The sequence below is a fragment of the Platalea leucorodia genome (genome assembly GCF_965183815.1).
Source record: "Platalea leucorodia genome assembly, chromosome: 3".
NCBI classification, from domain to species: domain Eukaryota; kingdom Metazoa; phylum Chordata; class Aves; order Pelecaniformes; family Threskiornithidae; genus Platalea; species Platalea leucorodia.
In genome coordinates this window covers 120,437,177-120,454,664 of record NC_138825.1, presented here as the reverse complement: position 1 = coordinate 120,454,664, position 17,488 = coordinate 120,437,177, and the positions used below count along the sequence as shown (strand labels likewise).

At 42.5% G+C, this 17,488-nt stretch overlaps 1 protein-coding gene across 2 annotated transcripts in view; it reads right to left on the bottom strand.

Moving 5' to 3' along the window:
• Nucleotides 1–17,488, bottom strand: part of EVA1A (eva-1 homolog A, regulator of programmed cell death) — a gene marked incomplete at both ends in the record, with an annotated part of 209,026 nt that overhangs the window by 137,063 nt on the left and 54,475 nt on the right. For both annotated transcript variants that reach the window (XM_082305937.1, XM_082305936.1), the window contains one exon: nt 10,666–10,880. In XM_082305937.1, coding sequence (XP_082162063.1) covers nt 10,666–10,880 — 215 coding nt within the window. The remainder of the gene's footprint in view (nt 1–10,665; nt 10,881–17,488) is intronic.

Here is a 17,488-nt window from a genome sequence, read left to right as displayed (position 1 = left end):
ATCCCCTGGTCTGTTTTGTCTTCTCCCTGTTCCCTTTTCTTACACCCACCTCGATATTTGGGCTTTCCCACAATCTTATCCCTGTGCCATTAACATAAAGGCTGTTCCTTCTCTACCGTGCACCACCCAAACCAATTTTCTCTCTGCCTCAGTGACTACTCTCTGTTTTTGAGTTTTCCCTGGACATACTATATATAATCTTTAGCATTATAACTCTGAATGTCACCCTCCGAACGACAGGAACAACAGCTGTTCCAGTTTCAAGTGCAATTTGAAACTGCCTCATTTGCAGTTGCTCGTAACTTCCTAAAGCTTTCACCTTTTGGGCTGACACATGCAAGAATTCATGCCTGCCTCAAGCCTGACCTTTATTTTAAAGTTCAAACTAAGACAATTCAGGCCTTTTCTAGCAAGCAGAGAACATATGCTGCTGTTTTCCACTTACAAAGGTAATAAAATGCAGACATCTCATTTCAAAATACAGGGCTTAGGATGGAAAGGCTGAAAGGTGAACACTGAAGGAGGTGCCTGGGAGCATTAGCCCCAACTTGACCGTCACGTTAAAATGCATAGAAACAGCATATTCTTTCCTCTAGGCTCATAAGGATTGACTGCTCACTCAGCATGTGAAATTTAATTTAATGCAAAATCCAATGAGTTGCAAAGGAATTTAAGCGAGGCCTCTACACAGATACATCTTTTGATCTCAAAAGGCAAAGAACAACTGGAACAACTCTCGAGTGCTTCACATATGGAGAGAAGTCCTCTCCAGTTTGCTGTGGATCTGAAAGGATTTGCTGGTACTGGACATCCATGGCCGTGTTTACACCCAAGCAGTGCTACGAATATGGAACAAAGGGAAAGAAGCAGCACCCCGAATGTTTCCTTTCCCACAAGGGAAGTTTTCTGCCCTCAAAGGCAGCAGACTCGGGTTTTGGTCAACAAACCTGCTCATACCAGATGGGTGGGATTTTCAAAAGCCTTCAGCATTGTGTAATAGGTGCTATTAAAACCAGTGAGAAAACCACCCTGGGTTTCAGCAGAGACTGCGTTAGGCCAACAAGAAGCCCTTTCGAAAACCTCAGCTTCAATGCCTAAGCAACACTCGTTCATCTGTCCTTAGGCTCAGCACCAGGAGCGAAGGCAATTACCAACCTCAGAGAACGATGAACACGGGCAGCCTTCACATATTGCCGCTTTGTCTTGCTCTGCTCTAACTTTTGGCAGCTCTTGCTTACTGCGTGTATTCCACGTAAGTAAAACCTCCTGAGTTTACTTCCTGCAGTATGCAAAGCAACACAGAGCCCTAGGGAGAAGTTTGTACCTAAATTAAGGAGCAAAAGTCATCCATGCCATTGTGAGACCATAGAAAAAGGGAAGTGTTCTTGAGGTTGAATATGCCTTTTACTAATTGGTTTTAGTGTTTAGCTACAGTTTCAACTTAATTTGATAACAGACATGACTCTGAAGTTATTTCATGGGGGGGGAGAAATCAATATTTCCTTTTCATTCACGTAATTCTAATGTGCATTCCCCTCACGGGCAACGATTTTCCTGAAAATATAAAAAATCATTAAGATTTCTGATTTCCTGCAGACTGTTTGAGTAAAGTCTTAGATGTAATGAAATATAACCCTAAAGAGTAAACTAAAAAAATTTGTTCAATGCTCAGTGAAATACATCAGGAAAATTACAAAGAAAATTAGAAAAGGTTGACTGTGCCATGTTCTTGATTAAAAATAAAGAACAAAGATGCTACACCAGCCCTAACATCAACTAAAAAACGTGTGCATACGATTTTTACTTATCCTTGCATACACAGAAATCTTCCCCACTCCTTTCATCAGTATGTGCTATCCACCAGCATCTTCTTAAACACAGTGCAACACAGCGACTCTACAGAACATGAGTGACAAGATGATCCACTACAGCGACACTTTCCCTGCAGGTCCAGTGCATCTGGTGTTTACAGGGGGCCTTACAAACCAAGACCTTGGCTTTCTGGTCTTACTCTCAAAAATCATATTTCTAGGCAGTATCAGAGCTCTGGCAGATGTCAGATGTCATTTCTGAAGTACTTGCAGGTGATCAGCTAGATTGACACCAGGAAGGCCGTGAGTTTACTTGGTAGGGAGGGAATGTCCTGAGCTCACATGGCTTTTGCTTAATGGCTGGAAAAACTTAGGCAACTCATTCTACATCTGCCTTGTTTTTCTGGCTGTCACTGTCAGCTGTAAAGGTGGGAAAACACAACCACAAAACCAAAGAAAAAGAGGCCCACAAACAATCTGAACTTGCACAGAAATAGCAGTAGACATGCAGAATCATCCCTAACCGGGATATATAATCAGCTGTTTATCTCATTGCCATCCAGTAGACCCCTCACTAATGCAAAATAAAGTCGCATTGGATTAGATTATATTATAAAAATCACTCCAACTGAAGAAGGTGGAGGAGGAATTCCTGTCTGGCATGAAAGGGGAGGGAAGACACATTAATTGCATTGTGCCATTTTATAATTGCATTCCAGTGGTAAATCAAGCCTGAGGGCTGACAGCCAGTGCTCAGGAGGGAAGTTGCGGCTGTTTAAACCCATTCCATTCTCTGGTTCATGATTGAGCTAAGAAGCTGCAAGATTTAGAGGAGATAAGAGAGCAAGAAATGTGAATTCAAGTAAAACAAACACTAATCTAACCCCTCTGATTTATGCCCTGGATTAATCTCACTGTGGTGACCCAGGTCTTAAAGCAAGGGCAGCCTCAAGCTCAAAACCATGTCTTTCTAGTGGGCATTGCAGATGAAACACATTTCTCGTGCTCATTTTGTTGTGCTCATTAGCTAAGTAATTGCTTGTGCTCATTAGATAACAACCTTTTAAATCTGGAACTGGATGTGAGCTCTGCAAGAAGGCTGTCCTCAGCCATTCCCAAGGGTGCACTCATTTTTAGTCTGTCTCTTCAAATCACTCTTCAAGAAGCTCTTCCCCTGCACACTTAAAATAAACCACAACTGAGCTTAACACCCAAGGCAATTAAACTTATCTCAGTTCTTATTCCCTTGTAGTAGTTCATAGATTCAACACACTTAGGGTGAAACTTTGGACCCATAGAAGACAACGGTGAAACTCAATGGGAACTTGGATTTTGCCACAGGGCTGCTGTCTGTACAGCCTCCATCATCAAAGGAACATAAGGATGACTGCAGGGCATGTCAGTCAGGCATGAAATTACACAGAGGAACCCCACTAAATAATTGCCCAAATTGTATGTTGCTGAGGAGAATTACTCAGAGAGCAAACTGCATGAATGGATCAGAGCTGTGTGCAGTCAAACGAAGATGGACAGCGATTTGTACTAAGAATTTTACACAAGAAGATATCAATAATTTTAAAAAATATGATTAAGCATTTTTCGGTCAAATTCAGTCCAGGTATAGCCATTATGGTGGAGTTACACCAACACTTATATTGGTGCACGTCAATGAGTTTTGCAATGGGAAGAAGTAAATACAACAAACAAGGCAGGATGAATTCTCCCTACAAAGCCACGCAGCTCAATACATTCATAATGGCTTCATGTCACGTTTCGTTTGAATTTTGATACTCTTTTATATATCCCTGAATGTTGGTATTACTTTAAAACACACTTCAAACTTAGTGCTTTTAAGTCACAAACTTATTTATGTGTTCTTTTTCCAATTATCTGAAGATTGCATGTTCATCTCTATTCATTTGCGCAAATTACTGAAGTCCATGCAGTAAGAGGATTTTCCAAGGATCAGCAACAGGGAAGGAAAGAGTACAAGAGGAAGTGAAATCCTCGTTGATGGTTACCTGCCTATGGCTTCATCAAGCAACCTTCCCAGTCTGCTCCACTAGAAAGTAATTCAGCTTTGCCCAAATTACCGCATTCAATCTGTGCATCACATGAAGAAGAGATCAAAGGCCCTGAATCCTGACTGCTGATCTATGGCAGGCTTTAGTACCCTACTAGCTATCTCTTATCACTCTCCCATGGACCTTGCAACGCTCACAGCAGAGTCAGCAGGAGAGAACTATGCCCACGTGTTTGGTGACTCACATTAACACACCAGACTGTGAAATAAAGAGCTGAAAACTGGGCACACATTCCCTTTCCCAGCTCCACTACAGTAGTAAATGCCAGCAGGGCAGCAGGGCAGGCAGCAGTGGGGCTGGGATGTTAAAACCCAACAGCAAGAGTCACCAGAACTCCTCTGGCAGAGCCTTGAAAGGGCCCAGAGACAGTGATTCACAAAGAGCAGGGACATGCTCAGCAAATAGAAGGACCCGATAAAAGCTGCATTACAAATATCACCTAATTAACCATTACCTACATTTCCTAACAGTGGGAAACTTAATCTGTATGCGGGGTCAACTTCAAAGGGAGAGGAGGTCTAAGTTGAAGAAATACAAAAGGATGCATAACGAAAAGGCATGGGATTAAAGAAAGGGAAAGCTTAAAACACAAAGTGGAAAAAAATCATTGAGAGCAAACCATTACACTGTCAAGCAGGGTCTTAGTGGCAATGATGGAAGCCCCATGACTTGAATAGTTTAAATTTAGAGTAAACAAAGCATTAGGAGGCTTACAGCCTGGGGAGCAGTCCTGCCTCATCAGGGAGACAGGCTGCACTGGCCACCTCTGCCTCCAGTGTCTCTTCTTCTGCAGGACATAATCACACTGCTCTGATGAGCTATTTCAGTCAAGCCAAAGATTTCAAAGATACAGCAATTCAGACATTATCTATGACCTCTGCATCAAGCATTTCTTCTACTTGCAAATAATTAGCTGGGGGAGCTGCTTCCAGAGAGCTGTATTTCAGCCTGGGCAAGATTCATGAATGAAGCTGCACTGGTTCTGTGATTTTTAAGAGCAACTTCAGCACTGCAGTAACCTCTTCTGGACCCTGAACTCACTGCTCACCATCCTTTGCAAATTACTTAATATAGTCTGATGAAGAGTTGCCCGAACTGCTCTTTAATTCACTGACATTTCTGAGACTGAAACTTTCCTTGTTCAAACTGTCATTTGAACATTCCACTGTAAGCTGTGGAGATCTTCTAATATGCAATAAGACAAACAGTGAGTTCTCCTCCCAGTGGTACTGATGACCATTATTCTTCCTTTCTATCATTTTCCTCCCTCTTTCCCCTTGACCATCATCATCTTACAGACATTCAGAGTCATGAGAAAGGACCGTTTCTCTAAGTTTATACAGCACCAATACAGTGGGACCCTAATTCCTGTTGAGGCCACATAGAGCTGCTACATCAGTGGGACCGTACAATATCCTGTGACAGGGCATGGCAGTAGCCACTGTCCTTGGCCTACCAAGAAAGCTAGATCAGTTGAACCATTTTATTCTACTTTGTATTTTTCTCTCCCACAATCTTAATCCAGAATACTTGGCGAAAGTAAAACCCTTCCCAGAAACTATAGCACACACACGCCTTCCAGCCCCATAATTTTGTGATCAACAACTGGCCCATACTTTGAGAGTCATGAAGCTCCTGGAAAGTATATCTCATGTTTCTGCCACCAAAGAGGTCAGCTCCCCTTTGCTTTCTATCACATAAACCTTCCTGGTAGGTGCAAATAAAAAGGAGGGAATCCTGTGGTTAGCATGCAAGGAATCCGCTGCCCTTTGTATGGCTGCCTCATGCTGTTGGTTGATGACAGTTGAGCTGGTGGCAGCAAAGGTGTCTTGTATCTCACTTAAAGGACAAAAGGAAATACCACGTCAGCAGCACTAGTGATTCTTGTCACCAACGACTGGTTGTCCAGGAGAGTGTTGAAAGAGACCCAGACCACAGGCCATGCCTACACTCCCTCCCCAAACTGGCTCATCTTTCTAACAAGACGCATGACTCCACAGCACCGTCTAAGCGTACCTCGTCTTGGGGAAACAAGGCACACGGTAAAACATTGCCCTCTGAAGTGCAGCTTCCTGCAGATTTCAGTACATGCATCTGTTAGGACAGAAGTTAGCCTACAATGTCTTTGATAAATATCTGGGAGCAGAAACATCATGGATAAGTGCCCCTCCAGGGCTTTTTATTTTCCTTCTAAATAAGCTTTGCTCCAGGGCTTTGTTTTCCTTCTAAATAAGCTATGGTTTTACTTTTCTGCCAATTTACCAAAATGAGAATATTGCAGGTAATCTGCTGTAAAGTGTAATCTAGTTTTCTGGTAATAAGCAATAATTTTAAGCCATCCATTAAACATTCTCCCACACAGACCTTGAGTTGTTTACTGCTGAAAACAAGTGACATCAGGAATACTGATCCAGAAATGAGTGGCTGTGGAAAGCTTTATAAACTGGCCACTCCAAACCTCCTCCTCTTCAGCTGAGCAGCTTCCTTCACATATACACATGCCTCCATGTATTTTTGCAGGCACAAGTTGTGTATTGTGAGCTTGCCTAGGAGTGACTAGGTTTTTTACTAAAGGGATTCACTTATGAGTAGGCACTCATCATTAGGCAAGGCAGAACACTTAATAATCCTATTTGTCCTTTGTCCTCTGTGCCAACATTTATGTGTTCATACAAATAAACATACAGTGCTGCTGTATCTGTTTATCAGCTTCCTTATTTCCTCAGAGGCAAGACCTCATGAGATGTCCCCATGGCAGGGAAATGCAAATGTATGCAGTAGTGTGAGAGGTGAGAGAACCACAGCATAAGGGAGCCGCTAAAGCAGATGAGGATGGTCCCTAGCAGACCTCCTTGGAGTAAAAGGTGTCTCCAGATGTTCCTGTGTCTCCCTCTGCTGTGCAGCAATGTAATTTAGCCACTTCTCCATATTCACACTAAAAAATCAGACATTGTGTAGATTAAAAATGGGCTTGACCAACCCTATCTGGGTGACAAGAGATTACAGAGCAAAAGAAAAACTCCACTGTGAAAGCACAATGCACTGACCCACCAAAAATATTCAAGCTCTCAAAAATATTAGGTTGCATGCCTAGACCAACTGCACCTGCGCAATTGCTCCAAACAAGTAAAGGTACCTGGGAGTTACAGGTCATCGCAATGACACCAACACATATGGGACTATGTTAACGCAGCTCTGCACCTTCAGGACCCAAGCTAACATCTCTGTATGATCCTGCTCTGGTGATATAGACCTTCTAGGGGGCACACAACTCATCTCTCTGCATAAATTATGCAGTGTGGATAAAGACCCTGTTACTTATTGCCTACCATTTTCAGTGGCATGACTTCAACATGCCTGAGGGTGGTGAAACATTGGAACAGGTTGCCCAGAGAGGTGGTAGATGCCCCACCCCTGGAAACATTCAAGGTCAGGTTGGACCTGAGAAACCTGATCTAGTTGAAGATGTTCCTGCTTATTGCAGGGGGGTTGGACTAGATGATCTTTAAAGGCGCCTTCCAACCCAAACTCTTCTATGATTCTATGATAAATGACCCTTAATATTCAAGAATTTACTTCTTTGGGTGAAAGATGGATAGATTTTGGTCCTACCAGCTGTTCTTCCTGACCTACAAGCAAAAAAAAGAGATGGTTCAACAACCATAAAGCTCCTCTTCACAGACCTCCTCTGCCAAGGCATGACAGTTTGCACTGCATGGGTCCCTTTTACCAGAGCCACCAAGGCTCCAGATGTTCTTCTCTGTCCCCCATCCAGCCCTCCCAGCTGGGGTGAGGACACTGTTCTCCTTTACTTCCCAGTCAGGAATACCCTCTGCAGGACACCACAAGGAAAGTACAGAAGAGCCAATACCAGAGCAGACTGTTAATTAACAGCACTAGTGCCCCAAATTAGCTTTTATTATTAAAGGATGAGTGGGAACTTTCTACACTTCTGTCTTCAAAATATCTCAAAGATGCTTCACGAATCCAGCACAAATCTCTCTTTCCTTCCTGCCATATATCTAATGTGACTTGTGCTAACTCTGGGCTCCCCTGTTGAACCCAGTGGAGTGGGGGGAGTGGGGCGAGCTGTTTAAAAAGCAAATAATGTCTGGCTTTCAACACAACTTTATTTTGTTGTTCTGATCTCTCCACATGCGTGTGACTTGATCTAAAAGTTAACAAGAGACCAAACACATCAAAACTGAAATCCCAGTCTGAACGTCCAAATTCTTTGTGCATTTGGAAATCTCCCACTGAATCTGACATCATGGTGTTAGAATAACAGAAATGTGTAGTTTGGGGTCACTGCCTTAATGTCTCGGACACGCTCTCCCAAGTGGTCTGCATTTCATTTCAAACAAAAACAAACGACTAAAGCAAGGGATCCTGGCAGCCAACCACATAAGGCTGGATTACAGTGGTTGTCTCAGTGTAATCAACCCTTTCTTTTCCCTTTTTAAGATAGAAACAATGACTGAACTGGGCATTTACAGGGGAGAGAGCTTCTAAGTGGGAATTAACTGTTGCCCACAGGTAGTGTTTGCAGGGAATAGTATTAATAACTGTCCCTGACACTCCCCCCAGGCCACTCTCCAGAGACGCAGCAAATTTATACAGTCGTGGCTTTGATTAGACACGGTGATTTTATATACATAATTTTGAAGGGTTTGGTTTGGCTGACTTTTTAAATTACTGACAATCAGAATACACATACAATTGGTCCTGCCTGTAGCGGCCATATAGTTGAGTTTCAAAACCACAAAAATACACGCAATTTTCTTGTCCACAGCTTTCCAATTTTCCTACATATATGCATTTCCTACCAGCGAGCTGCAGGCAGCTTGCCATTCAACTTGTGGACTTTCTGGCTTACCCTTCAGAGAGGCCTCATCCCCTCCAGGATTGAGAAAGAAGACAAGATTAATCTCTGGCATTGGGACTGATCCTACCCTAGCCAAGCACAGCACACTGAGGTATCAAAGCCAGATTTGGGGGCACCAAAGAGGCACTGCGGATCTTCTCCAAAGAGACTCAGGAACTTGCCCAAGGTACCTCAAAAAATTTGTGGCAGAACAGAGAATGTCAGCTACTTTCCTAGCACATCTGCATCCCCAAAAGCGGGTGAATAGGAACATTCTGGTCTCAGTCATGTAACAAACTTACTGTACAAGAGATCTGCTGCAAGACGGCCTACAGGGAACACAACTCTCACTCTGACAAATAGGGGAGCTGTAATTACAAGCACTGTAAGTGTTGGAGGCAAAGCTAATGGGTAACAGCTCTGAGGACTAAGGAGCTAAGCTAGGCAGGTAAGGATTTCTTTTAAATCCCTCCTGCACATAAAACCAAGGCATGGAAAACCAAAGGGTATTTCTTCCCTGTTCTCAAGTTCTTCCAGATGCCTTAAGTGGGCCACTCACCCACAAGGGATGAGGCTAAGCACATAGTTATCAATCATGCTGGTAAATGAAATGTTTCAAGTAAGTTTTGCAGTAAATCAGTAAAAGAAAGAAGGGAAGGCTAGCCTCTGCGAAAGTCTTCAGTCCACGTTCTCCCACCCTAAACAACACAACTGCCTCTTGTCTGTCGCATTACGAACTTTCATTATTATATCTGGGAAAACCTTCCACTGATAAGGACCATGTCCTCCCATGCTACAACTCAGTCATTTGTTGTGCAGTGTTATGAGGGCAACTGCAAATCTGTCAGCTTAAGGGTTACACTACAGGCAAACACCAACCCTGTGCAATTTCTTGAGAATTTACCACTGACATTTGGAAGCCAAAGCACTCGTATCAACTTGAAAAAATGTTGTAAATTCCTCTTAAAAACCCTGGATGCAAGAGTGAGAAGTGATATGGGAAACTCTGGCCTGTAGCCAAATTATAAAAGAAATTATTCACTAGCACTGTAGGTTTATTAATCTAGTTGTGCTATAAATTTTTATTATGAGTTATTATTGATTCACAGCCATAAACACACTGGATGCTTCAGATCTTTGCCCAAAAGTTTTCACAGTCCCCAAATCCTGCACTTGGAAAGACTTGTGCTTACTTCAACATCCAGGAGGAGATCCCATTCATCTCATCATCAGCCAACTCATGTTTCTAATTTTAGTTGTTCCTACTGACAGCTGAGTAACACTGGCACCTTCCAAATAATCCACCGATTTGCTGACGTCATGTGTGCTCTTGGGAGGATACATATAGTCAACATCCCCTACGCAAATGGACAGAGCTGATTAACTACTGATGCTTGGGAGATTACAAGCTTAAGTGATGCATGATCACTTACAGTGGCCTAAGAGCCAAATGAGTCAGAAGTAAAACCAAGGATTCTCTCTGGGTTTCAAGTTACCAAAGTAAAAGCCTCTTGAAATAGGATTAGTTCTGAAGTAAAAAGAACACCACAGCAACTTCTGAATGTGTTGAAAACGCTAACCATTGGGAAGGAAAGCTATAAAAAAAAAAAATCTTCGAACCCAGTCAAACATAATGTGGTCTTGCAGTATAATTCTGTTTCAACCACATTCCTGAACTGTTATTGACTAGAGTCACAGCAAAATTAAGAAATTAATCAGCAAAATCTAATTCAGTCCTGTCTAAACTACGAAGATGAATTACCCACTAAGCTGTGTGAGATGTCATTTCTCCCACGCTGGGTAGCGCTGCTTAATATAGGTCTGTGCAGCACCAGCACAGACAGCTGCTGCCTGGTCAAGGAAAGATGAAGTCCAAAATTAACAGATCCAGTTTAACATGCAATACCTGAAGGGAAGTGCCAACGGAACAGGCAACATCTTCTTTAATTAAAGTTGCATAGGAGTGGGGGTAGCGAGAAGGACACATCTGATGACTTGGTACAATACGGCCATAAAAAGAAGACTGGATGCTGATGGTGGTTCTGTGAGGACATCTCAGGGAGACATATTCTCCATCGCAGGCATGGTCAGTGTAATTCTTTAGTACTTGTGATATGTAACCTGCAAAAAACACGACAAAAAACATTATTAGTGAAAGGTAGTTAATATTTAGGCGATTTACAGCACTGCAGTCTAGCAAGCACACAGCTAACAAGCAATGAGGGACGCAGATTTTATTACTCATCTCACACACATGCAAAGGAGACAATGACGTGGTGGGGGGGAGGCTTGGTGATTTGGCCTTCAGCCATGTTATATATCCTTAGTCCACTTATTTACATTGGCATAGCTATCAAGTTTACAGGAAATGCAGTTAGACCACATCTAGATACCACATGCAATTTTTGGCCCCCCAATACAAGACAGACATCAATAAAGTGGAGTGAGTTTAACAGATGGTTGGGAGCTAGAGCACTTGCCCTGTAAGGGGCTTGTTCAGCCTGGAGAAGAGACAACTTTTGGGGAAACTAACAGCAGCCTGCCAGTATCTACAGGGAGGTTATCAAGGAGATGGAGCCAGGCTCTTCACAGTGGTGCATGGTGGGAGAATGAGAGAGAACAGAGACAAGATGAAACAAGAGTTTCAGACCGGGTATATGGAGCAACTTTTTCACTGTGTGGGCAGTCAAGCAGTGGAGCAGACTGCCCAGAGAAGTTCTGCAGTCTACATCCTTGGAGGTTTTCAAGACCTTACTGGATAAAGCCCTGAGCAACCTGGTCTGACCTTCTAGTTGACCATGTTTTGAGCAGGAGGTTAGGCTAGAGAACTGAAGTCCCTTACAACCTCATGTTTCCATGAACTTATGATCACGGGCAAGAAAGGCCCAGACACAGAACCACTAAGGGGAATGTTGGGGTTACAGTTGGTTGTATGAGGTCCTATTTCATCATGGCACACCAATCACATCTTTGATCTCCCTTCACAATATACCATTTTAATTCTTCTGGTTGTACCTTGTGTTGTAGGCCTTCGAGACAAAAGCTTTGCTTTCTCTCCAATTCTGCAGTTTCAATCTTTTTAAAAGGAAAAGAGCATGCAGAACCAAATCTCTCCTTGTTTGTTAGAGGATGACGTTATCCACACTAATAAAGTTGTTAATAAGAATAAAGCATGGGGACAAAGCCTCGTGTGCTGGTTTTGGCTGGGATAGAGTTAAATTTCTTCATAGTAGCTAGTATGAGGCTATGTTTTGGATTTGTGCTGAAAACAGTTGATAAAACAGGGATGTTTTTGTTACTGCTGAGCGGTGCTTACACAGAGTCAAGGCCTCTTCTGCTCCTCACCCCACCCCACCAGCGAGGAGGCTGGGGGGGCACAAGAAGCTGGGAGGGGACACAGCCAGGACAGCTGACCCCAACTGACCAAAGGGATATTCCATGCCATATGGCATCATGCTCAGCATATAGAGCTAGGGGAAGAAGAAGGAAAGGGGGGATATTCAGAGTGATGGCATTTGTCTTTCCAAGTAACCGTTATGCGTGATGGAGCCCTGCTTTCCTGGGGATGGCTGAACACCTGCCTGCTGATGGGAAGCAGTGAATGGATTCCTTGTTTTGCTTTGCTGGCGTGTGCGGCTTTTGCTTTACCTATTAAACTGTCTTTATCTCAACCCACGGGTTTTCTCACTTTTACTCTTCTGATTCTCTCCCCCATCCAACCGGGGGGGAGTGAGCGAGCGGCTGGGTGAGGCTTAGCTGCCGGCTGGGGTTAAACCACAACATCTCATTAAAGTTAGCTGAGTTAAAAGGGATGATTGCGGTCAGGTTGCCATGGCAACTGCCAAACAAATCCTGACTTTGCCACACTCAAGCCTGAGGGGAAACCACTGTGATGCTGATATAGAGACATCTGTGCAGGGAACTCTATAGCATGTCCAATGTCAGCGTCAGCCATGGTGCCATTCAACCCTGCAGACTTCCTCTCTGTAACGAGTTTGGAAGTCCCCTTCCCACTACTGGCCACCAACACAAGTCTACCTGTAGCAATCCCACAATGCCCTGTCCCTGTCTTCTTCGACCTCATTTCTTAAGAAATGGTAGAGTCTTTTCTTAAGAGGTAGAGCAGAGAGAAAAGACAAAACCATCAAGAGAAACAAGTAATCCCTAGACAAATTCCTAAAAGGGAACCTGAGGTATATCTCAGACTTGTTTTTAAAAAATAGCTAAAATGTGACTATTCTCTTGGTAGCCCAAAATCATAGAATAATTTAGGCTGGTACCTCTGCAAGTCATCTAGTCCAACCTTCTGCTCAAAGCAGGGCCAACTTAGACCAGGTTTCCCAGGGCCTTGTCCAGTTCTGAAAATATCTCCAAAGATGGGGCCTCCACAACCCCTCCGGGCAACCTGTGCCAGTGCTTAACAACTTTCACAGTGAAAAAATTTTTCATTATATGCAGTTGGAATTTCCCCTGTTATGACTTTTGTTTGTTCCCTCTGGTTCTTTCATTGTGCTTTTCAGTGAAAAGACAGGTTCCATTTCCTTTATACCATTAGGCAGTGTAAAACAGCAATTAGATCCCACTCTCCTTATTCTTTACTTCTGCTGGATGAACAGACCAGCTCCCTCAGTCTCTTATTATTTATTGTATGTTCCAGTACCCTTGCCTTCTTGGCAGCCAAAGGGACTCTCTCCAGATTCTCAACATCTTTGCTATATTGACGGCCCAGCTTGGTATGCAGTTACCCTTCACTGCTGCAAGGTGCACTGCTTCCTCACGTTCATCATCCTGTCTTCCAAGACATGATAATGCACAGAGAAGCACAATTCATGTCGTTTGAGAGAATTCATGTGACTTGCTCAGAATCATTTCAATGTCAACTCTAGCTATCCTTGCAGATGCATCTGTAGGGTATATTTACTCCACTAAGTTAAACACTCCCAGGGCCTTTTCTCTGTCCCTAAGGCCATATCCGGCAACTTCCTCTTACTCTTCAAAATAGTATGGCTTCATCCAGGCTTTTACTGGGAGTAGTTCTTCCATACCAACACTGAAACCTAGCTCAGGAGTTGTGTGAAAGAATACTGGTCCAAACAAATTTCAAGGTGCCTAAAACAACTATAATCATTGTTCTTACAGATAACCAACACACAGTAATTCAGCTTCAGCATTCAAGCTGCCACTATGAGGGCTGGATTCTCTGATTTCTCTGAATTTCAGTCTGTAGTTCTTATTTAGCAGTTCTTTTGCTGCAGTGCCTCAAGGTGTGTGCCAAATAGATATTTCCTCAAATCAACATATTAATTTCCAAGTCCCCAGGGCAGCATTTGCTTATAAGATAAAGGCTGAGACACAGCTCCAATAATTAGAGTAAGCAACAGGGCTGCATCGGATCAGGGAACAGCACTGTTTAATTTAGTGCCTTTATCTCACTTGTTCAAGGAAGCGCTCTGGGGATAAAATGACCTACTGGAGTGCCTCTCCTTTCCCAGCCAGTAGAATACACGCTCTGTGTGATGCTGCACACCTAGTCCTGGAGTCAGATCAGCTCTTCTCCCTCAAAAGTAAGGCAACCATAGAAGATGAGCATCAGGAAAAGCAAACTACAAACGAAACCAGAATATAACACAAACCATTAAATCCCACTTTCCACGCTGTTACTCCAGTGCATTAGGACTTTTCCCTGAGGCTGACCTATTAGGGAGCCAGAGAAATACAACAAAAGTGCTGTCAAGACTCTACTGGCTCCTCTGAATATTCAATTATTCTATCAGAACAGCCATCCTAGAGCATGCCTTTCCTATTACCAATTCAGGATCAGGGAAGGTTTCCACCCCTGCAATTAGTGCAGATCACTTGTTGAAACAACTCCTTCCTCTCGTCTTCCATCAGCAATCTCAAAATAACTTGAGTTCGTTCAAGCTCAAGATATTGAAGGGATTGAAAGCTTTGACGGTGACTGACTGGCTAATAATAAACAAAGCACAATGTCTGAAACATCTGGCACTGACCACTGTCAGAGAGAAGATACTGGATTAGGCATGGGCATGATCAGGGATGACATGATGTTCTTCAAAGAGCAAAAGGAAGTGGCTGCAGAGAATTCATGCTTTTCTTTTTTCCTCTTAAAATGTGCCAAATTTGCACTACATTCATTGGTAACTCTTTTGAAAGTGTTGGCATTTCTTTACCCATTGATTCATGGTTCAGTAATCCAAAATCTGAATTGTTTTCAGCATCTTTACTGAATTTTTGGTAACAAGTCTCCAGTGACCTTTTGTACCATTAGATGTGGTACCAGGGAGGGAACTACTGGGGTGCTCTTTACTGAATGAAATGCATAAACGTATAGCCAGTGGCACGTGTTTGAGGACTTCAATGGCACTTGTACACCAAGGTAAGAATCACTTCATAAGTACACAAGGAATAGCTTACAGAGCTCATTGACTCTTTCCTGGCAAGCATGAAAAAATCTCTTTTGGATGGCTGCAAGAAACTATTTTAGTTTAGTAAAATGATACAGCAGGTCACTGATCAGCTATTCATAGACCACAGAATATGACAGTCAAAAAGCTGAGATGATAAAGGTATTACCAAATGATCTTATCACTCCCCGTCAAGTATATTTCTTTGCATTACTATCTGGGATATAAGCTACAGCCTTACAAGTGACCACTCCAAACAAAGATAAGGCAGGCCATTATTAAAGATGGCCAGAGATATTTGCCACTCCTTTATTCATTCTCAAATTCTGGGATGTGAAATCACCACCGCTGTAGGATCCAGAACCTGAAGGCAAGCAGTTATTTGAGGAAAATATCCCAGCTGTACTGCCACAGTCGAATCTACTCTATTTTGTCATGGTTCATCTTGGAGTGTAAGTGACATCAATTCTCATGATTTTATCAGGAAATTTTTTGGTGGTTCATTTATTAGCCTGTCCAGGGAATACAATGTTAGAGAGCAGGTGGTAATTTGAGCTTTTCATAAAAATATATATTTCAGCTTGAAAGCATGCTGAAAGCATAAAAGAAATCTAAAGCATTAAGCCCACCAAACTTTTTCCAAATGCTATACATTTTGAAAGTCTGGGATAACAAAAACAATCTCAAAACTTCTGGATTTGGCAATTCTCTTTTCTTAAAGATTGTGTCGAGGACATGGAATCTTTGCTAGTGGGCATCCATACTCCCAAATTAAACCAATGTGTAGGAGTCGAGTGCTAAACACCTCCTTGTTTCAAAAGACCAATGTCATTACCAAAGCAGGGATTTACACTCTGAAGACAGAATAAACAACCAAAAGAAGCGCCTCACAAAAATAATAGATCATTCTTCTCTCTAATGAGAAGGAAATGTTCCTTTCAAACACCAGTTCCAATTTATTTTTCCAAGTCCAATGTTTGACGCCTATCAGTCATCAGCAATTACTCTCCGCTACTCCTAAATACAGCCCTTAACGCTGACTGTAACTCTATCCCACCCAGCAATACCAGTTCCCATGAACCATTTTCACCATTGCCTCTCCAGGGAACTGTTGCTCAGTTCTCATCCAACAGCCAGTTCTAACCCTTAACACCTATGTGGACTAGCGAAAAATAACAGTTTCATACAGAATATCATCATTTTACAGGTATTGTAAATCTAAACATCATCTTTTACTTACTGTTATAGAGCTACAATCCTGCCTTTTTGAAACCACAGCAACGGATGGAGTGGCTCACAAAAGCACAGGTGATATAAGAGCTTTCCTCCCAGCCCGATGTAGGATAATAGCAGAGTATACACTCATTCATATATCATCTTTAACCATGGTTGTCTAAAAGTGGTAAGCCCTCTTCTCCTTCCACTAAGTACAGTTCTAGCTTTGCTTGACAAGGCACATAGCAAGACACCAGCTCGCCAGTCATCAGAAGACAAATTTCAGCTTTCACCAGGAAACATCTCTGTGGGTGTGTGCTGGAGGATTAGAGACAATCACAATAAAACTAACCCTGTGTACAGTTTGGATATGATCCGAAACCTCTGATAAATTACAAGGAAACTCAAAGGGGTTTAATGGTTAATTAACTACTACACATAATTCAAGCCAGAGCTTCATTAATATCTGCATTGAGCTTTATCTAAACTATAGTAACGTCTTCTTAAAATATCCCATTTTGAGCTGTTGTAGTTACAAATATAGAAGTGTATACATACAATTGAGAAAAATCAACATAATGAAAAAAGAACATCATACTTAGAAACAAGAAATTTCCCATTATCTGAAACACGTGAAGTTCAGTGCAATTAACTGTGTTAGTGAATAAAACATTGCCTTGCTCCTGATTGACACAGATTCTTTTACTTTTTAATCCTCTTATTTTCCAGATCTATATTGTTTTTCCAATATCTACTGTTATTTTCTTCTAGTTTCCTCAGCTTCCTTGCAGATATTTTTGAGACTGTAAATGTGAAACAGAACTTTCTTCCAAGAGAGGCCTTAATCAGGTGCTTTTCTGGAGCTCAGACTACCCCTAGACCAGACTGTTTTTCAGATAGGCTGTAGACTGGAGAATTTCAGCTTATTCTTTATAGGCAGAACACTGATACTCACAGCATCTCACAGAAAGAGTACTAAGACAGTGGAATAGAATAACACGCCACGAGGACGGGCAAACAGGGCTGAAATGTGACCCCAGGCAAGGCTTGAAGCCAGAGCAAGTAACTGAATGGATGCATTTCATACCA